Consider the following 22200-nt stretch of genomic DNA (forward strand, 5'->3'; position numbering starts at 1 on the left):
TCTGCCATAAAAAGCCGAATATTGCCTGAAGAATTTCCCTAGGCACATTGGGAATAATCAAATTTCATGTGAACTATTAAATTACAGATATTCAGTTGTGTTCTTCAACCCTCTGTTTAGAAATTCTAAAGGCCCTTAGAAAACATCCTTAAACCAGAGCCGAAGTTGGCCAGTGAAACCGGTTACCTGCAAAAGCCAAACAAAGAGATGGACCCTTGCAATCCGGGTAGGCACGTCGCAAAGTGGCACGCGGTGTACCCCATCCCTATTGTGCGGCACGAATTCTTTGTAACACTGGGAGACACTGCAGAACAAAAATACTATTAGAAATGCTTCAAAAGGAACATTTTTGGCTGCGATAGAGACTTTTGACATTATTTATTAGGTTCAAAAATGCTTCACAAAAGCCTAACAATGGTTCTGTGGAAACCAGTACATCTGAGGCCCTTCCCGTTGTTCTGGGCAGGCATTGATTTGAAGACCGGCCGCGGCCGCCGAACAATTCCCTCGCAGCGGTCAATGCAAGTGAGCATTCACCACCGGCCTCGGAAGAGCCTGTGAACAGGCCGTATGGAAACGCCGGGGCGGGCGCGGGGGCGCCGCGTCGCAAACCTTTATTAATCTCTTGGAGTGGAAATGGGTGAAAGCACCCGCGAACCGAGGAAGGGGCTCCTCCGCCAGATTGCCCGAGAGGGAGGCGTCTGCCCGCAGCCTCCTCTCCTCCGGGAGATGAGGATGCTTGGGGAGCATCTCCGGTGCCATGGCAACCGCGCTTCTTCCGACTGCATTTCCGGGAGCGACTAAGAGCTCTTTTTGGAAATCTGGGTGTGCCTTGGAGTCTCCCGTCTCCTCCAGCTTGGACTCCGAGGAACTCCACCCTGCGCTCTGCTGCGCGGAGCGGGGCTCGGTCCTGCACAGGCCGATGGCGGTGAAAGGTCTCTGGGCCAGACCTGGAAGGCAAAGGAGGGCGGGAGTGCGGGACCGCCAGCCGCAAGCTCCCCGCCAACGCGATGCTAGAATTGGAAGCTTGCAGTGCGGAGAGAAAGGAAAGTCCCCGGGCGCTACCTTCAGGCGCTTCCTCCCCTCCAGTGTCTTTAAGAAAAAAGCAAAAAACAAAAATCCAAAGCGTTGTCTATTCCTTTCCTGATGCTTGAAAGCACCTCCCCCACTCCAAAATAATTTTGACAAATTTTTCAGAAAACCTTGTTTCAAGATAATTTTTCAAAACTTCTAAGGGGAGAGGGGACGAATTGGTGACTAAAATAGAGCATCAACTTCTAAATTTGGGAACAGTTGAGGAATGGGAACTTACTATTACAAAGGAGTGAGATGTCATGCAAAAATAAAAGGGTCTGTGGCCCATTTAGGCTGACAACTGATGATTTTTAAAGACCCAAGAGGAAGTTATTCATGGATTTTATTCGAAATTGTAGACCAGTTGAAAATTAAACAGTGGACTAACCTACAGCTGTCTACACAACACACACGTACACACTAACACTAATAAAGCTTTTTGTTGTTGTTACCCAGTCAAATCATTTTGTCACATGTAAGATCTGCTACTTTTTTAAAAATGCAGCCAAGACTATAAAGCAATACACACACACACACACACACACACACCTGCATTTTTATGCAGGTGTGTGTGTAATTTTGAAGTTTTTGAGAAATTCTGCCTCTTAACTTCCACAAAAAAAATTAAAGGCTAATTCTTCAGTAATGAGTTAAGATAATAATTCAATAATTCACATGCTTCAAATCACTTTTAATAAGTTTTTAAAGGGCTTTGAATGACATGTAGATGTCTAGACTATTTGAAAAACTCACAGGATCACTTGCAAATTCAAAAATATGTTAAAATTTGAAATACACAATATCTTCCTAACAATGGATGTCATACAGTCAGTATATCCCTAAGTAATTCAATTTAGTTCATTATACATTGTCCTATGCCTGATATGCATTGGATACACTCAACATACATAAGTCAAACGCAGGGTGGGGGGAATTAGTGAATCTGATTTGTCCAAAGTGAGAATTATTTCCTGAAAATAAAGATGGAATGACATTCCAACACTTTCAAACTCATCACTTTGTAAAAAGTTAATAGTTGCTTATTTGGATTTCCATCCTGGGTAGATGATCCATTCACTGTCATCAATATTCAGTGCAAGAAGAATCCACCAGAGAATATGGATAGAACTCTGGAATTTGGAGCAACAGAACATGACTAAAATGCTGTCTCTGTCTTAAGTCAAAGAATAGAATTTCCTTCCCTCAAAGTACTTCAGTAATGATGCATTTTGCAGCAAACTGCCTTATAAGGTCAGTGTAGTTTAATGAAAAAACAAGGATCTAGGGTCAGAATTATTCCTGGCATATCACCTGGGTTAAGCATCTCTGTTTTTACACAAAACATGGATATCACATTACCTAATTCACAATGAGACTAAATTTGTTCATTCACTTATTAATTCGTTAATATTTGAATGCCTGATATATGCCTGGCAGTAAAATGGACATTAGAGATTCAGAAGGAAATAAGACAGACAAGATCCCTAAAGAAGGAAGAAGACTCATAAATAAGCAAATAAACAAATTTATAATGTCCACTGGTAATAAAAACCCATGAAGAAAAACAAAGCAAGACAGGAGATTAGAAAATACCCAAGTAGGTAATATTTCACTGAAGGCTTTTTAAAAAATGAAAAAGGAAACTAGTTAAGTAAGTGAGGGAAGAAAAAGATAAAATGTTAAGCATTAAGTACATGGTGAGACCTCAATACCAAAAACCACTGCTGTTCTATTTAGAACCATACTATAAGGATACTCTGACCCAGAGTTGAATGAAAGACTGAAATTCTTGCTTCAGCCCTGAAATCACAGAACCTCTCTCAGATTCTGCATCGTAACCATGAGAAAATAACAGTTCCTTTCTGAGGAGGATCATATAGATTAAACTTGAAGATGTACAGTCAGATTTTAGTGCTTTGCCTCGTACATTGCAAGACTCAAATCGTGTCAATCAACTAGCTTCTCTGCATCCCACCATCAACCCCAGCCTGCCAGAAATAGAGGAATCTCTGACTCAGTATCTCTGACAGCAGGTCTCCCAGACCCCTGCCTTAGTTAGCTCTTCTGCCCAAGCAGTACATTTTGTCCAGTTCAAAGAAAGATCTCCTTCATATTAAGTCAAAATTCATCCCTCTCTTCTTTGAGTCAACTCTAAAAAACTGTGCAAATATTTGGAGTTAAATCTACCTCAAAAATTCCCTTAAAAGAAAAAAAGACTACATTATATCAGCCTAATCCTTCTACTTGAAAGCGCCTAGATATTTGTAGACAGGCACGTGTCCCTTTCTTTTTTCTCTCCTCCAGCATCAGAAACACCACCATCCTCACCATCATTCAGTCCCTACTATTTTCAGGGAACTTTATTTATATCAATCCTCTAATTACAACAGCTTTTCAAAGTAGTAATTGTCATTAGTTTACAGAGGGAAAAAAAGTAGCAGCTAAGGAACATAGGGGGACTTTGTTATGACTACAAACTGAAATGGGAGACACCGGAGGCTTGGACCAAGCTCTTCCTGCTTCAAAGTCCTTTCCTTCTGGTTCATTTCCTTTATTTTTAATGATTTTTCTTACTATGACATATGATTTCAAGGCACTTCATTATCATACCCATTGCCCTACACTGTGAATTCATGGCTTCCTTAATTGTAAAATAGGAATCATAATAATAATAATACTTTCTGCCTAAGTGTTATATAAAATAATGTAAAATGCTCAGCACAAAGTCTAGCATATGATTAGAGTTTAATAAATTGGGCTGGGATGATGATAATAACTGCCATTATTATCTGGTACGACACCTGAATCATCAAATCACCTGTCATCAGTTCAAACATGTTCTCTCCTCCAATACAACAGCAATATAAAAAGTAGACTCTCATTAAGGACTGACTGATACAGTTCTTATTATACTTTCTAGGATATGATCTGCCAGTGGTTCAATTACTTTTTTTTGTTTATATGGAAATCAAAAGGTGGTAGGTTGTGATTAAAAAGGAAAAGCTAGGAACCAGGTGATACTTACCAGAATTTCCCTGGGAATTGCACCAAGACTGGTTTTGAAGTCTCATGTGCCTAATTGCGGTCTCCAAGTACATAGGTTGTTCCGAGTGTGGTCGACTGGGTTTATTTGCCATTTTGGTTTCCAAAAATGGGCTGCTCCAGGCCTGCTTGGGTGTTTTGCTGACTCTCTTTTGAACTTTCTCTCTGAGAGTGAAACTCAGTGAATCCTCATCCCTTTCACCAGATGACACTGGGGTGGAACAGGCTTCTCTGCAGCTTTCTTCTTCAAAAGAATCTGTGCTCACAGAAGACCTGGGGATGATGTACTGGCAAGTATGAAGAAGTCTTTTACATGCCATTGGACTCTGGGTTCTTTCTGGAAGTATTGTAAAAGGGAAATACATTAGTTGGAAAGAATGCACTTCATTATCACCTTCTGGATTAATGGCAGAAAGGATGAAATCAGGTCATATGTGAATATTTGTTTGTTTTACGCTTCTACCCTGAGCAAAAAGAAATGGCCAAAACAGAGACCAAGGTATCTGCATGGGAGAAAAAGAGGAGGTATGGAGAAGAAGGTAAAGGGCTGAGAATACTTTTGCTGAAGTCAAGCTATATTGCAGCACCTTGTGAGATTCTCCTCATGCTTATCATTCAGTCCTCGCAAAAGCCAAAGCTAGCAGGGATTATTATCTCCATTTTACAGGTCAGGGAGCCAGTTTGAGGCTTAAGAGTTGAATCATGTCTCCCTCAGAAGACCTGTTGAAGTCGTAACCCGCAGGACCTGTGCGTGTGACCTTGTCTAGGAAGAAAGTCTTTGAAGAAGGAATCAGGTTCAGACAAGGTCATACTGGATTAAGGTTCACCTTTCTTATCCTCAGGAGAAAACTAGCACACACACATGTAAATACATCATACATGGAAAGAAGCCAAGTGAAGATGGAGGCAGAGACCACAGATGTGCTGCCAAAAGCCCAGGAACACTTGGGGTTACCAGAAGAGACAAGGAAGACTCCTCCCCTGGAAGCTCAGGAGGACACGCAGCCATGCCAATACCTCGTTTCCAACTTCCAGTCTCCAGAACCAAAGGAATACATTGCTCCTGTTTTAGATCACTTTGCTTGTGATCATTTGTTAAAATAACCCAACATAGACTTAGAACAAGTAGCTGGTTCAAGCTGGCCCAAATACTAATTAGCAGAGTTAGAACTTGAATTTAGATCTCTCAGCCCCATAGTCCAGCCCTGATTCTCAAGACTCTCCTGGATGCCATCAGAAGACAAAAACAGTGACTTAAAACTGTTCTAGAATATTGTGAAGAAGCCAGTGAAAAATGGTACTTCCCACTTTAATTCTTATCCAGCAACTGAGGTGAGTTCCTTTACCCTGATTACTCCCCTTGAGAAACTGATAGCTATTGTGGCAACTCAGACCATCCGTAGCTACATTGCTCACTCTTTGATAGAAAATAAACAAAGAAAGAATTCCCAATAGTCAAAGATACTAACAAACAGAACCAATGCAACGCCAGGTTTCCCTGTCACAGAGGATGGTGGTCTGGAAGGCATAGGGAGAAGAGAGCTTAAAGAGATATCAAGAACCAACGCTGGCTCCTTAGCCAATTGGCAATGGGTGGGTTATGGAGGGAGGAGACAGACAGAAAGAGGGGAGAATAATTTTCTGGATTATACAACTGGATGGTGTGAGGGTGTGAGAAGGAGGGAGAATATAGGCTTAGGATTTGAAAGCACTAAGGTCTTTTGGGGAGTGAGGAGTATAGTGAAGTTGATGAGAGGAGATGATTTATTTGCCTTTATTTTATTACCAAATCCAAGTCTTTCTGAGATTCCCTTTTCCATGTAAACAGAAAATGAATCCTGACTCATTTCTAAGATAAGTGTCAGTGCAAGTTCTGAACTTTGGTGAGCTAGGTTTGAATCCTGAATTCTACAGATTACAGCTGTGTAGCTCTAGGGGAACAATGTCCTTAGTTTTTCCCTCCTCATTCTTAAAATGGCATAATCGTACTTACCTCTTAGGAATATTTTAAAGAACAGATTAGGTAAGTGTTTAGGGTATACTTGGTATATAGAAAGCAATAAATTTTTAAAATTAACATTATTACATAGTAAAATAGTTTATATGGAAAAATACTTATTAAGTATAAAGATACAAAATTATACCACTTTTATTTTTAAAATGAAAAGAATAAAATCTGGAAGAAAATGAACCAAATTAAGAGTTGTTTCTCAGTGGTCTAATTCAAACTTTGAAATTTTCTTATAATGTTCAAATTTTATACACCAAATTTGCATTACTCTTATGATCCAGAAAATACCCTTAATTCAACAATGAAGATAAACTTTAGAGAGTTAATGTGGTTTAACATTCCTACTGTGCACTTATTTAATCACCTAATACTGACATGGAATGAGATCTTCCATGGAGGGAGCAGGATGAGGAAGGAGAAAGTTCCAGATTTGACTGGGTAGGGTGTCGAGCAGACTAGTGTGGACAAATTAAAGATAGGAGGTATTTGGGTCTGTAGTTATATGACCAACTGACCTAGATTTTTATGGGTTTAACTGTGTCCCCTAAAGAAATGTTCAAATCCTAATCATCTGTATCTGTGAATATGACCTTATTTGGAAATAGGATATTTGCAGATGTAATTGACATGAGATCATCATGGCATAGTCCTTAATCCAATATGAATAGTATCCATAGGAGAAGAGAGAACAGAGATCAGGCACAGGAAGACCCACAGGAGGAGGGAGACAGAGGAATGTCAAAGCCAAGAAATGTCAACGATTACCGGCAACCACCAGCAGCTAAGAGAAAGGCAATGAACAGGTTTTCCCTCAGAACCTCCGACAGAACCAATGCTGCTAACACCTAGAGTCTGGACTTCTGGTCTCAGAACTGTAAGAAAATTAACTTTCATTATTTCCAGCCACACAGTTTGTGGTGCTTTGCTGTAGCAGCCCTAGAAGACCATTAAACCAGAAGACCGCCAATTTGCAATGTTGTCCAAGAGCAATTATTCATAACCATCCTTTTTACTAAAAGTAAAAAGTATTCAGATTTGGGGGATAGAAAAGAGAAAAACCCAGGATGTAAGAGGCGTAGAATGGGAGAAGATGATGTTGGCTGTCTTGAGTTTTACTCTGTGGAAAAAAAAAATTATAGCAGTGACAAAGAGGGTCCTAGTCATGCTGGGTGCCAGGACATACTCCTAAAATACCGCCATGTCTGCAGAGGACGTTAAAACCAACACCTCCAGAGGCCAGGCAGATCACCATAATGAGAGAAGGGCCAAGTAGGATATTCTGGAACTACATGTCACATTAGAAGGGCCCCAGTGCCTTCTGATTCTGTTCTTTATGGCCATAAGGAAATATGGGTCTAGCATAGATAGATTTTCAGGAGAAACAGAATCTTTTTATGTATGCAAAAGCTTCTGATTTTAAAATGGTGGTGACTATTCAGTCTTTTAAAACACATGGTGTGAAATACACAAAACACAACTGCTCATCAAATAATCACAGGCCCACCAGTTTGTGTTTTTGACCCAAGGCCAACTGTATAAAAGCCACATTGTCATTTACTTCCTTTCGTAACATCTTCACCTCAGAACACGGATTTATAAATATTCAGCCTGGAACAATGCAAGTGCATTTGCGAGCCCTGAGCACAGCAGGTCTTAGAGCTCTAGAAATCTGGTCTACCTCTAATACCTCAGATTGAGCTTCTCCTTTTCATTTTATTTGATTTTCTCATTTAATTCTAAAGCCCATGATTTCAAATGGTACACAAATTTATTAAATCTTCCCAAATGCAGAGAAACATCCAGAATCCTTCAAAATAGTAGCACTGGATCTCACGATCCCAAAGGAAAAGGTCACTAGAACCAACGGCCTTTGATCCACCCTTGTTCAGGTGTTCAAACACTGGCAAGAGAATGGAAGGCCTGAGGCTCTTCATGTATCTTTATATCCCAGAAGTGAGGAATTCAAAGAGGCCTTAAAGGCTATCTGAGGCTGAGTCCCATCACCTTCAACATACACTTCTGTTATAATATCTCCTGGGGATAACATATTAGTATCCCCCGGAGACTAGAGCCTCAAACTTCTGTATCAAAGATTTCATGTCTTGCCAGAAGAGCAAGAAGTAACTTCATATTTGCGAAATAATGGGATCCCTGTGTGCATATGTATGTATGTATGTGTGTGTGTGTGTGTGTGTGTGTGTGTGTACACAAGCATAGTAAACAAGCAAAACCAATGTGTATGATTTTAGGACAGATGGTGATTATGCTTATTTATTTAATTATTTAACAACCAATATTTATTGATTATCTACCATATACTAGGTACTACTCCAGTGATGAAAATTTATCCAGGCCAATAGAAGTAATTATTTTAAGACTAAATCAACCAAAATGAATTTCAGTGCGGTAAAAATGAATCCTTCCAGTTTCAGACTCTTCAATGAATTTCTGGTTTCCTCTGTGGTACCACTACCAGGTTGCCTGAATTGATAACCATCAGTCGTTGTGGTATTAAATAATCAGAAACAGACTTTGAGAAATGGAAAATGCTTTTGTAATCTCCAAAGGAATTTTTTTTTTTTTTAGTTTTTCAAATTTTCATTCAAGATGGTGACAAATCTTGAGCCAAAACTCATGCTCATGACTTAAAGTCCAGTCCTTCTTGTGAGGTTACACTTCTCCTCAGTCTAATTCAACATTTCATGGCCTTGGCTGCACATTAGACAATACCTGACATGCTTTTAAAAACACAGGCACATGATCCCACCCATGCCTAGTTAGAGTGACACTCAAATATTTATACTTTGTAAGCCCTTCAGTGATTAAAATGTGTCATCAGGGTGGAGAGTCCCTGGTCTCAGTCATTCAGCAGGGTCCAGTACTCTTATTCAGGCAAACAATCATGAACATGAGCTATAGAGTCATTAGTGTCTTTCTACCCTGATCTCTCTCAACAGATGGTCCTCATTTCAGAATCCAGTAGTATATTCCCTTTTGCAACTTTCATCTTCCTTTATATTCTCTTTGTTTTCACATAAGTAAACACAAAACTCTCTGACTTACTCATTTTATTGAGGAAGAAACCAAGACCCAAACAGAGTAAGCATCTTGTCTTTACCACTAGTCAAACTAGGATTGGGACCCAGGACTTGGAATTCTGCAGAAATTGTGTTTGCCTACTACACAATCAATGCCAGGGATGTGAGAGGTACATGTGACTTCCATGAACTGAGATGGATGAAGCACCCATGAAGAGCAGCTAACAAATATTGGGCATTGGCCACTGGCCAGTGGGCAGGCCCTTGCCCTACTGCCCAAGTCTTAGTCCACAGAAAATGCTGTCAGGATTACTTCTAATGCACAGAAGCAGAAATGGCATCTTCAAGATGGCTAGTACACCGAAGTAAGGGCCAATGTGTCTTAACCATGGAGACACTTATTTTGCTGTTGCTATTTGAAAAACTTTCCCAAATTAAAAACGTGTAAGTTCTCTTAATGCAAAAACAACCCTGCCTTTTATTTTGCAGTATAGATCTTCCATCTGTTGCTAATTTTATTTGAAATAACACTGTGGCAGACAGGAGATTTCAAGACAAAATAAACTTCAGGGCCGAATGTAGTTTACAGAAACAGCTTCTCATTCCCTTTGAGTTGTAAAGTAGTTCATGATAAATCATGGCAGATGCTGATGCATGCATTTTTAATTCAATAGAAAAAGATAGATATGTTAACTCCTCCATGTTTAGTACCACTGAGATCCAGAGAGCATTGTGTTCACTCCTTTATAGCCCAAAATACATCTTTGGCTTTTCATAACATGAATATGCTAGAGTTAGAAACAGGAGATAATAGAAGAGACAGAGTGGAAAGGTGACTCTTCTAGAAGGAGAAATAAAACAATCAATTCCCCAAAACTAATTTTGTTCTTTAGGCACAAATAGTGCTAAACCTAATTGATTCCATCTCCTTACATCCAAATTCAAATATCAGCCCTAAATAGATCTTCCATTCATGCTAAAAACTCCTGTTTTGCCCAATTTTATTCTTAGGTTACATAATGGGTTTTAATGAAGTCTGTGACCTCCCACTCACCTTTTCTCCAAGCTGTGGAGCAAGAGTTAGTTTTAAGTTCATAGGGTTGAGTCCAAGAGAGGAGTCCCAGTGCACCAAGTCCTGGGAGGTGGGAGAGCTGAGAGGCCACGTGCACAAGCTCTAAATCCAGAGTACTTGAGTCAGAGCTATGCTTGACTTGGTTGTGTTACTTAAGACAAGTTATTTAAATTCACTGTGCTTCATTTTCCCCATTTTCTCCATTTTCTCCATTAAAATTTCCTCATGAAATAAAACAAATGTATTACCTACAGAGTTAGGAAGCAGATTAAATGAGTTAAGAAATAAAAGCTCAGATCATGTTATGGTTTGGAAATATGAAGTGTCCCCCTCAAAGCTCCCACATTAATGCAGGAATATTCAGAGGTAAATGATTAGATTATGAGAGCTGTAAACTAATTGGTCCATCCTAGTTATGAATGGAGTAACTAGGCGGTAATTGTTAGGTAGGTGGGGCATGGTTAGAGGAGGTGGGTCACTGGGAGTACCCTGGAAGGATTCATCTTCCCTGTCTTCCCAGCCTCCATGAGTAGAGTGCTTTCCTCCACCGTGCCCTCCCGCCATGATGTTCTGCCTCACTTTGGGCCTAGAGCAATGGAGTCAGCCAATCATGGACTGAACTTCTGAAACTGTGAACTGCTGAAACAAAATAAAGTTTTCCTTCTCTAAGTTGTTCTTGTCAGGTGTTCCAGACAGAGTAACAAAACACCGGCTCATATAGGAAGAACTCACATGACTTAGTTTTTATTATTGTTATTTGCTCAAAATATTCCTTCCTCATTTCCTCTACAGCTTCTGAATGACTACTTTCAGCAATAAAGATTCATATGGCAATGACATATTTTTTATCCATTCAGAGCTTACTTTGTTTTATGTATTCATTCAAAACCATTTCTTGAACACCTACTATGTCTTACCCTGTACCCTGTATCCCTAGGATACAATAGAATAAGGCACATATGACCCCTGCCCTCAGGGAACTTACACTATATTGGGGAATACAAGAAGAGTAAGTCATGAATAGATGGTAATCAACAGCAGTGAGTGAGATCAAAGGGAAAAAAGGGGCTAAGATAGAGATGCATGTGGAGGTAACATTTCATCTGAAACGGATCTGAAGACTCAAAACAGTTGATTCATTTCAGGAGTTGAGGAAAAGAACATGCCTGACAAGGACTGAGTGCGTTCCTAGGATCAAGAGCAGCCCTGAGGGCTAAGTCAAGAGGAAAGGGGCAGGTGAGGTCTCCAGAGGTGGCACGGCATGCGATGGAAACCTACTAGAAGTTTCACATAGATGAATGATGATGGCAGCATTTGCCTTTAACTAAGTTCTAAAAGGGAAAATGAGTAGAAGGGGACAAGAATGGAAGCCAGGCAGAAGGCATCTGGCAGCCATCCAGCCATCCAGTGGAGAGAGATGGGTGACTTGGATGTGCGTGGTAGTTTTGAATAGTGGTTAAGAGCTAGACAATCAGGTATTGATTTTCCTCACCCATAACATGGGGATTAGGACAACAAGGTCATTGGGGAAAATTAATGAGGTGGACTTCTGAAATATAAACAATTCAGCAATTGACACATCTATCCAAGCAACAAGAAAGAACTGAACAAACTAAGTAGCTAATGACTTTTCTTAGACTCATCAGAAAATTTAAGTTTTCCAAACCAACTTCTACCCACAAAATCTGGGCCTAAAGGGAATCCCACAAAGTCAAACTAAGATGGGTTTACCAGGAGAAGGTACCTCTGGAGTCATAAATTGGTAGGAATGTTTAAATAGTAAATTGGATGAATTGCTAGAGGAATGGTGTCCATGAACTTGAGAGCGAGAAGTTTCTGTGGATCAATTTTAAATGATCCCCACATTTTGGTAGGCTTTGCTTCAAGGAACTCACCAGTTTCTCAAGGTGAAGATCTGAGAAAAAAAGTATATTTTCATGGGTCTGACAGGAAGAAGGGAAGAATAATCATTGTAAAATATGCACAGAGCATTTTCTGTAACATAAGAAAGTCTCATACTAGAAGGAAAATAACTATGATTAATATGAACTCCAGTGGAAAAAAATACAAAACATGAAAGAACAGATGGGCAAGGTATACAGAGAAGAAAACTCTTAAGAAAGAATAAAAAATAAATGGTGCAATTTAAAAAACCCACTGAAACAGAAATGAAGCAGACCTTAGATGAACCCATCAATAGATTGGATGTGGCCAAAATCAAAAAATCAGTGAATTTGAAGATCAGTCAATGGGAACTCCTCAAAGTAAAATGCAAAGAGAGAGGGGAATTTTTCAAAAGAAAGAGAATAAAAGAAGAGAACATGCAAGAACTGTGGGATGATTTTACAATTACATACACATAACTGGAATACCAGAAGGAGAAAAGAGAGAGAATGGAGCAGAAGAAATAATTGAAGTAGTTATGGCTGAGAACTTTCTAAAATTAATGACATATAATAGATCCAGACAGATCAGAGACCATCAAGTAGGAAGTGCAAAATCAAAACAAAACCAAAAAAACCCATCCTACATCTATGCATATCATATTCAAACTGCAGAAAACCAAACACAGAGAGGAAATTTGGATAGAAGGAGTGGGAGGGGAAAACATGCACCTTCAGGAGGAGCAAAGATAAGCATTATAGCAAGATATCTATTGTACAACATGGCAGCTGTAGCTCATAATAATGTAACAACGTATTAAATTTTGAAAATTACTAAGAAAGTGGATTCTGGGGCTGGGATTGTAGATATTATGTCCATATAGAGCTAAAAATATTTTTTAAAAAGAAAGTAGATTCTATTTTCTCACTATAACACAGGGTAAGTATGTGAGGTAATGCATAAGTTAATTCATTCAATTGATCTATTCACAATTATATATATTTCAAAACATCATTTTACAAATATATATATATATATATATCTACACTAGGTGTATTTCCCAATTTAAATTAAATATTAAAAATAATTACAATAGACTTCTCATTAGAAGTCATGCAAGCAAAGAAGGGGTGGAATAAATACCTAAAATGCTGAAAGACAAAAAAGAAAAATCAAAAAACCCATAGTTCTACATCCAGAAAAGTTATCCTTCAACAGTAGAGGATAAAGAGAAACAGGCAAAAAAAAAAAGTGGGGTGGGGATTCATTTCCAGCAGACCTGTTCTGCAAGAAATGTTTTTAAAAAGAAATCTTTAGGGAGGAGGAAAACAATATAGGTCATAAGTTCAGATCCACACAAATAAAGGGAGAACTTGGAGAAGGAGTAAATACAATAAAGTCTTTTCCTCATTCTCAATTGATCTTAAAGAAGCCTCTTTGATGCAAAATGGACTCCTGTACCACGTTCATGACTCCACTACTTTATTTTTCTTCAACTAACACAGCAACGTAATATGTATGTAGTTTACTCAGCTGCAACCAAAAGACCTGATAAGAGCAATTTTACAGGAAAAGTTTATTTGGGGCTCACAATTTCAGAGGTCTCAGTCCATAGATGGCTGACTTTGTTGCTCTGGACCCCAGGTAAGGCAGAACATTATGGCAGAAGGATGTGGTGGAGGAAAGCATCTCAGGACATGGCAATTAGGAAGCAGAGAGCCTCACCACAGACAAAATATATACCTCAAAGGCATCTCCAATGAACCACTTTCTCCAACCACACCATACCTGCCAACAGTAGCCACCTAGATCCTATCACCAGATTAACGTGCTGATTGGGTTAAGGCTCTCCTGATCCAATCATTTCACCTCTAAGCTTTTTTGCATTGTCTCACGCATGAGCTTTTGGGGGACACCTCATATCTAAACCATAATGGTAAATAATTGCTTACAAGCTTAATGCCCTCTGAGGACAAGTTCCATCACTGAATCACACTGCAAGCACCTGATACAGAGTAGACACTCAGAAATGTACCTTGGGAAGAACAAATGAATGTTCACCTCTCTGGTGGATGCTCTTCAGCATGCCAGAGTTACCCTTCCCATGGCTACCTCTTCACCTCCACCCTCCCCTTCTGCAGAGTTGCCTGGGTTAACACTTCTCTTTCCTCAGAGATTGGCCCACAATGCCAGCTCATCGTCACCACTGTTCCAGCTCTAGTAACCAGAGTGTCTTGTCCCCTACCAAGAACTGCAAGCCAGTTTTGTCTCAGAGTCCCTCAAACTTGGTTGTGGCACCAGTACTTTCAGAAGAGTTCCAGGGCTGTGTTGAGTTCATGGGGCACCAGTGGTACCTACCACGAATGTGGAACAGTGAAGTGACCACAAGCAGAGCAGACATTTGTCGTAGCTCAGGTGTTCTGCTGAGGATGAGGGTCCCTGCCTATGGAGAGGAGGATACTCCTTCTCATAATACCACTGGATCACCTCCTCTGCCTAGTGAAGGGACACGTGGTGTCAGCCTCTCACCTGTACCAGAAGGTAGAGGCAGCACTTTCAAATGCAGTTCACCCTCTTTCCTCAGCAAACCTCTTCCCATGACACCATCAGCCTTTAGTGCTATTAAATCACAGAAAATCTCCATCTCGACACAGATGCATGCTGGGATGTTTCATTGGCACACTTCTAGACATATTTCAAACATGATTTAAAGAAGACTGGCCTGACAGCCTGAGCATTTGGTTATAGTGGACTCATTGATTCACTGAATAAACCATGGATCTGCAGACAGAGGATTGCCCACCTGCAGAGGAATAAAAATGATCCCTAAAACCTTCTCCAACCCTACAAATCCTGTACCTGTCCAAGTACTTAGTTTCCATAACTATCTTGAACCATTTTCAAATTATTTTTATGTGATCATTTTGTATGACAAAAGTAGCCAAAATAAGCAATTCCTTATATCACAACATCATACATACAAAAGACTACACACATACATATAATTTGAAGAGAATATATAATGCCAGATACCAATTTTATTATATGAATATCCTTAACTGATTCATCCATTCTCTTATTGATGGACAGAGGAGTGAAGCCCAATTTAGTTTTTGTTTTTCTTTTAACATGATAAACAAGGTTGTTATGAACATTCTTGTACATGTGTTTTTGTGCACATATTCTAGTTTCATTAGGAGTGGAAAAGCCAAGTTATGGGGTATGTGTATCTTCACTGTTATAGAACACTCACTTTTCCAAAGTGTTCACACCAGTTTGCACTCCCACCAGCTTGTGGCTGTTTCACAATCTTGCCAACACTTGCGACTGCCTGATTTTTCCATTTTTTTTTTTCCATTCTGGTGGGTATAAAATGGTACGACATTGTGGTTTTAATCAGTATTTTCCTGATACAGAATGAATCTGAGCTTCTCTCCTCCCACCCAATCTTCCATCCAAAGGGCTTACAAGTTGTCCGTTTGCTGTCTGGGTCTAAGCCCCTTTCCTTTCTCCTGCTCTGAGCTCTAACCAGCTGGAGAACAGTGACATAACCGGGTGGACACAGTGGGGAGCACCAGGGTAATCCACAGAGTCAATAATCTGCCTCTAAATGAGTAACCAGGAGTTGACCTTCAGGGATTGTACTCACACAATTCAACTGCCATGACCCACAGTAATATTTCACATCTTGCTAAAACTCTCTGCCAAGTGCTATTTTGCATGCAATTAAGTACTTGGAAGATTCTTTCATCTAAATGATTAACTTATTTCAACCATAGCTGGCTTGAAACACAAAAGCCTTCTGCTTCCTGCCTCTGTTATTTTTCAGACAGCACCTCAGCCTTCTTATGTGAAACGATTGCTGAATCTCACCCTTCCCACTTGAGGATGCACAGTTTCTCAAGGATTATTTTAAAATGTGATACCAAGATTGGAAAATAAGGCTGTCTGCATGAACATTTAAAATCACCTGGTTCTGTGGCATATATTCAGAAAACCAATCCCTCATTACATTTATTCCATAAAAGAAAAACTAAAGTGTTTTCCACTCAAAGGACAGAATTCAACAGGACTGATGATCTTCCTAAAATGGTTCCACAAATAAACGAATAAAATAAGGAGAAGGGTGGAAAAAAGTCATACATAGAGTCAGAAACGGTTGCAAAAGGATTCCGGGCTCCTGACACCCCTGGCCTTTGTTGAAGGAATCACCAGAGAGATCTACACAGATATTATTTTAAAATTTAGAGCTGCTGCTGCTTGTATGAACATGAATCCCCATGCTGAGTTTTTGCGTGCCTCAGAGAAACAGCAAAAAGGACCCGACAGACCCCATTCTTGCCTTAAAGCAACACACTATGGAAAGCCTGAAAATAAACCATCTATGCTTGATTAATTAGGTTTGTAAGTATTGTTTCAGAACCAAACAATATTTCTAAAGATTTCAATAGTTCAAAGATTGCCCTATGGCCGTCGGGCCAATACATCTTCTCACACACGCCGTTTACAAGCATTTTTCTTCCCAATATGTTGTCTTTGGTTGGTGCGACATTGTTTGAGTGAAGGGCTATTTGGGTCATAGTGGTTTTCTCCTCTGCACAGCAGTGGTGCTGAGCACAGCACTTTGACCATACATCTTCCATGTCATTTCCATCAAAGGCACATGATACTTCCTGGTGACCAATCAGGAGTGGTCCCGCATCCTAACAGAGGGCATATTGGCAAACCCAGCTTTCTTAATGAAGCCATTGTTCAAGGCCAACAAAAGGGAGGTCCTGAATATTAACATGTGGCCTTGTGTAAAGGTCACCAGTATGGCACATCCATCATATTTCACAGCCAAGAAAGAGAACTTTATAAGTTCTGTCAGAACCTACTGTCGTCCAAATAAATGTAATAGGCTGGCAGCTGACACGGAGGGGCACATGATCTTGAGCGATGAGCTCCTCTTCAAACAGACATCCTTTCACTTCTTTGAAGCAGCAGCAGACATGATGGAGAGAGATGGGTTTTAAGGAATATACCTCGAGGCCACAGGGGGTTAGAATAACCAGGCAACCCAATTAAAATATTAATGTAATCACATGTAGTCATTAGACCAAATGGCATCTCCGTCTAACAGACATGCCACACTGGAAAGAAACCACATATTTCAACACCTCTGAGTCCCGACTGGTGTTAATGGTAAAGACCAACAAGTCCATGAAAATTCTAATAGTAAGACCTAGACTGTTCATATAAGGGGGTACAAGAGAACTCGGAGGCCTGGGCTTATTGACCACACTGTGTTTTTGTTAAAGGCTCTACAAAGCAAAACATGGAACTAAATGGTGCCACATGCATTTAATATCAAACCTAAGCACAGCTAACAAGCTCTCACTTGGCAACCTTGATGAGAGACAGTTCTGTGTTCTGTGCAGAGATATGAGGTTCTGGTTATTAAACACTGTCTTTTATAAAAAGTTGGAACTTTTTTTCTATTTAAGAGATCCGAAACAATAGCTAAGCAGAGAAAGACAGAGAATGAGCATGTATTTGAGCTCCTCACTCTGGCTCTGCTGTAACAGGAGGGGCTGGTGGGGAAGAAGGTAGGCGAGAGCTCCCTTCGGTTCTATGGATAATGCATACTCTCTTGACATGCAGCATTTTCTTTCGGCCTATGATATTTTCCACGGTCTTGCTTCCTCTAGTCTATTTCTACTCCCAACCTCTGAACAGCTTGGATCTTTTGGTTGTTGTTTCCACAGTTCCTTAGACTTGCTTTATCATAACATTCAACATTGGACCTTGCTTATTTAATGATCTCGTCTTCAAAATCACTCCAAACTCCAGGAGGCAAAAGGCAGGATATGTCTATTTCACTATTGTAGGTGCTCCACAAATATTTTTACATGAATACTAACTTTCAAAAGTAAAATATGACCTACATCTATCACCTCTTGACTCAAAATAAGTTTCCGTTAAATGAAAGAAATTCTCAGGCACATGAAGAACGGAACCAACATTAGAGCAATTTGTATTTATTATATATATTTTTAGTCAGTTTTTTGCTTTGTTTAGTTTTGTTTCATCTTTTTAACCACTGTGACTAAAAGATGTGACAAGAACCATTACAGAGGAAAAGTTTATTATGGGGCTCACAGTTGTAGAGGTCTCAGTTCATAGACAGTCAACTCCACTCCTTGGGGCCTAAGGTGAGGCAGGACATAATGGCAGCAGAGTATGATGGAGGAAAGCAGCTCAGAACATGGCACCGGGAGGCAGGGAGAGAGACCAAACTCAACTCACAAAATATATACCCTAAAGGCATGCCCCCAGTGACCCACCTCTTCCAGCCACACCCTACCTGCCTACAGTCACCACCCAGTTGATCCATTCAAGTGGATTAACACAATGATTAGGTTAATGTTTTCAAAACCCAATCATTTCACCTCTGAACTCTCTTGCATTGTCTCACATGTGAGCTTTTGATCTAAACTACAACATTATACTATAAAGAGAACACCAAATGACTACAATACAGCTGCATTCATTTATGTTCCACTATTTCAGAGCAAAGCATAATTAGATAAAGGATAGGAAGAAAGCAACTTTTTAACTATCTTTGAAGAAAATATTTTAAAGCAAATTAGCTGTATAAATAATATATCAGACAAAATCACTCTAAATAATGGTGTTTCCAAAATTTCATCTACTTGTATTGACATCAAATCCCGCTTTCTACCTTTGCACATTTACTCCACCTAGAATGTTCTCCACCTAGAAAATTCTCTACCTGTTCACATCCTATTGTCTTCAGGGCCCACGGTAAGTACATGCTTTTCATGAAACCTTCTCCTGCTTCTCATGCTCACACCAATTTAACTGTCTTCTGAATGGCTCTTCAGAATGTTCTCACCGGACATGTTATAATTGAATGCCTTAGGTAAGTCCTTTTGTGTTTAAAAAAATTACTTATTAAAGGAATGAATACACAGCTTATAGGTTTCTGAATCTAGCTTAGTACCTGCATGCTGTACTCTTGAGTATTAAAACAAATATTTGCTAAGTAAATGCATTAACAGACAAAAATTACCATTCTAAGAATTTAAGCAATTGTTTTAAAAAATCTCTTGTTGCCAATGATTTATTAAACTGCTGTGGTAATCTTGTTTTATTATGTCTACACACACACACACACACACACACACACACACACCTTTTCTACAGCCAATGATCCTGTAATTCTAAGTGATTTAAATGAGAGCTTCCTTACTTCTTCCTTACTCTTATATTCTCTCTCTAATTACGATGAGAAAATCATGCCTGACCGGCCAGGGTTTATGTAATCAACCCATACTTGGACAATCAGATGGGCTTTTGTTCTTAGGACCTCAGAGACTACATCTTAGTTCTTTCTGAAGGTAGATATTGTGAGATATGAGCTGGGAGCTATCGGAAACCACGTTTCAGTCTTAACTGAAGAGACCAAAATGAGGAAAAGAAGATGACATGCAGGAAAAATGAGAGGCACAGATGAAGGATCCCTGAGGTCCACCTCACCCTATAAATTCCATGTAGAAACTATCCTTCCTTTTTTTTGGGGGGGGAGGGTGTCTGGGATTGAACTCACGGGTACTTGACCACTGAGCCACGTCCCCAACCCTATTTTGTATTTATTTAGAGACAGGGTCTCCCTGAGTTGCTTAGTGCCTCACTTTTGCTGAGGTTGGCTTTGACCTTGAGATCCTCCTGCCTCAGCCTCCTGAGCTGTTGGGATCACAGGTGTGTGCCTACTGTGCCCAGCACCATCCTGCCTTTTTTACCAAAGTATCTCCAATCATCTTTGTGATGACTAATCAAAATGGCTTTAATAAAACTCATTCTTATGATTGTATTTAACTTACTGAAGCTACATTTCTTTAAAAGTCTAAACTCATCTTGCCACCACGAATGTCTAAATTCAGGAGAATGCTCTTGTCATTTTCTTTCCTCTTAAATAAATGGAGTGCTTTGGAAAAGATGTTTGGATAAGTTATGAAAACTCTTCATTCTCCTAAATATGGTAAAATGCATTACCACCTCTTATTGAATTAAAAAAACAAGGAATGATAATGACAAGGCCCCAGGTAACCATAATGTATAATTACATATTTCCTACTGATTTGTAAAGTATCATTCATTTTTACTCTGTTTGTCCCATGCTACAGGTGAAGAAGGAACAGGCTAAGAGAAAGTAAGTTACTTGTCCAAAATTACCTAGTTTCTGATGGATAGAAATAGTCTTCAATTCTATTATGACTTTAAAGGACAAAATGATGTCCTACACCCAAAATTCATATAGCCATTTATTCTTCTCCATCTCTTTTTCCCACAAATTCTGACCTTTTTCCACTTCATACTCCTGAATCCTCTAGGAACAACTCCTGTGGTTGAATTCTAGAACCTCCTTTCCTGACTTAGGGCAGCCCCTAATCCTCTCAGTGTCTGTTTCTCATCAGAAAGAAAGACAGAAATAGTTATTATGTTCATCCAACAAAAAGGAAATTAATGGTTGATTAGATGCCTGTTCAACACAAGGAGGATAAAAACCAGTCTTCATGGTGAATTATTGAATTAGGGGGCCAACTTACAGTGTGGCTCTGTCTACACAAAGCCAAACAGCCAGTAGATTCAGCCAAAAAAAAAAAAAAAAAGTACAGTTTAGCAATAGAAAAAAAAAAAAAAATGAAGCTGGCTGATCAGGAGTGTGCAGATAAAATAAAATGAAGAAACGAATGTCAATAGAGTGGAATGGTGAAAATACAAGCAGGGTTTACAAACTTAAAAACAGGAGTAAATAAGATTGGGACTTTTGATGCTCATTATCAGCAAGGCAGAGATTCTGTTGAACATACAAAAATAGATTTATTAAATTTATGGGGGGGCATATGTTCTTCTCTTTCCTATTTCTATCTCACTTTCAAAATTCAAACATGATATAAATTAAGAAAAAAACAAAACCAGTGTCCAAAGATATTGCTTTATGCCCCAGCCCAGGATATTAAAAAGAAGCATTCTCTTTTGAGAAGTCTGGCATGTAACACATCACGATGTAATCATTCAACCTGACTTGGCTTCATATTTGGTGAATTAAATATTATCTTTATTCCCCATTGGACACAAAGTATATTGAGATTTCATTCTGTCTATAAGGAGTTCTAAAGAACAAAACTCTTTGGTGTTCCACATCTCATTTTCCCAAATCTTCTTAAATACTATTGTAAAAATGAGTAAATCCTCTTCAAAGTTTGTGAGTTTCTGTGTACTTCTTTATATGTGGTTGTTGAACAGCATTAGAGGTATATGTACGTCAACTGTGGTTTGAGAAGTTGTCCTTTTAATGTCCTGTGTAATTTTTTATTTGTTTCAATTATAAGCACTTGCAATACCCTGATGCGGTAATTTTCAGAACTCAGAAACCAAAATCAGATGCTGTAGTATTCAGAACTCATAAACTGCAAATAGACTCTAACACTTTTCATAACTATTGACTCAGTAGGCTAGCAAGAGAGATGATGATAATTTTATGAGTAATTTATCACTTCATTAAGAATGAGATACAATTCATGAAAATTGGAGATCTTAATTAATAACTTATTAATTTAATTGTCTCCCTATCACTAAAAGCATTAGAGCCAGGAGGTAGACAAAGCAAGCATTCTTCAAGACAAATTGGAAAACATCATTTTGTGAACTGAGTCCCGGACCCAGGAATGAAAACTTGCAGCTGCCAATATTTTCTGTTACCTTAAATATTACCGGACCATATGGAGCAGTTCTGAGAGCTGTCTATTTTTAAATGTTCTGTTCATATTTTATACTTTTCCATATGTCTCATCATTACTTCAGAGTTCCTACTCATTTCCATAAAAATAAGAGCTCTGTTTTGCAAGAGTCCATTTTCCCTTGTCCCCTCAATTCTATAATGACCTCAAACCTCCACTCGAGGTCAGATGATTGTAGCAAGAATAGAGAATTACTTGGGAGGAAAAGAGACGTGGAAGGATGGCCCATGGGCTGCAAAGTTCCCATCTTCTTTGCTCATTTCGACCAACTCA

The 22200-nt window shown here is 39.3% G+C and overlaps 1 protein-coding gene across 1 annotated transcript in view; it reads right to left on the reverse strand.

The window, feature by feature from the left end:
• Positions 1-516: 516 nt before the first annotated feature.
• C4H12orf42 (chromosome 4 C12orf42 homolog) overlaps positions 517-22200 on the reverse strand; it is a 91498-nt gene continuing 69814 nt past the window's right edge. The window contains exons 2-3 of the mRNA XM_047547872.1: positions 4100-4453; positions 517-950 (exon numbers count right to left, since the gene is read on the reverse strand). Coding sequence (XP_047403828.1) covers positions 517-950; positions 4100-4436 — 771 coding nt within the window. The 5' untranslated portion in view covers positions 4437-4453. The remainder of the gene's footprint in view (positions 951-4099; positions 4454-22200) is intronic.

This window comes from Sciurus carolinensis, chromosome 4, assembly GCF_902686445.1.
Source record: "Sciurus carolinensis chromosome 4, mSciCar1.2, whole genome shotgun sequence".
In the NCBI taxonomy this organism is placed as follows: Eukaryota; Metazoa; Chordata; class Mammalia; order Rodentia; family Sciuridae; genus Sciurus; species Sciurus carolinensis.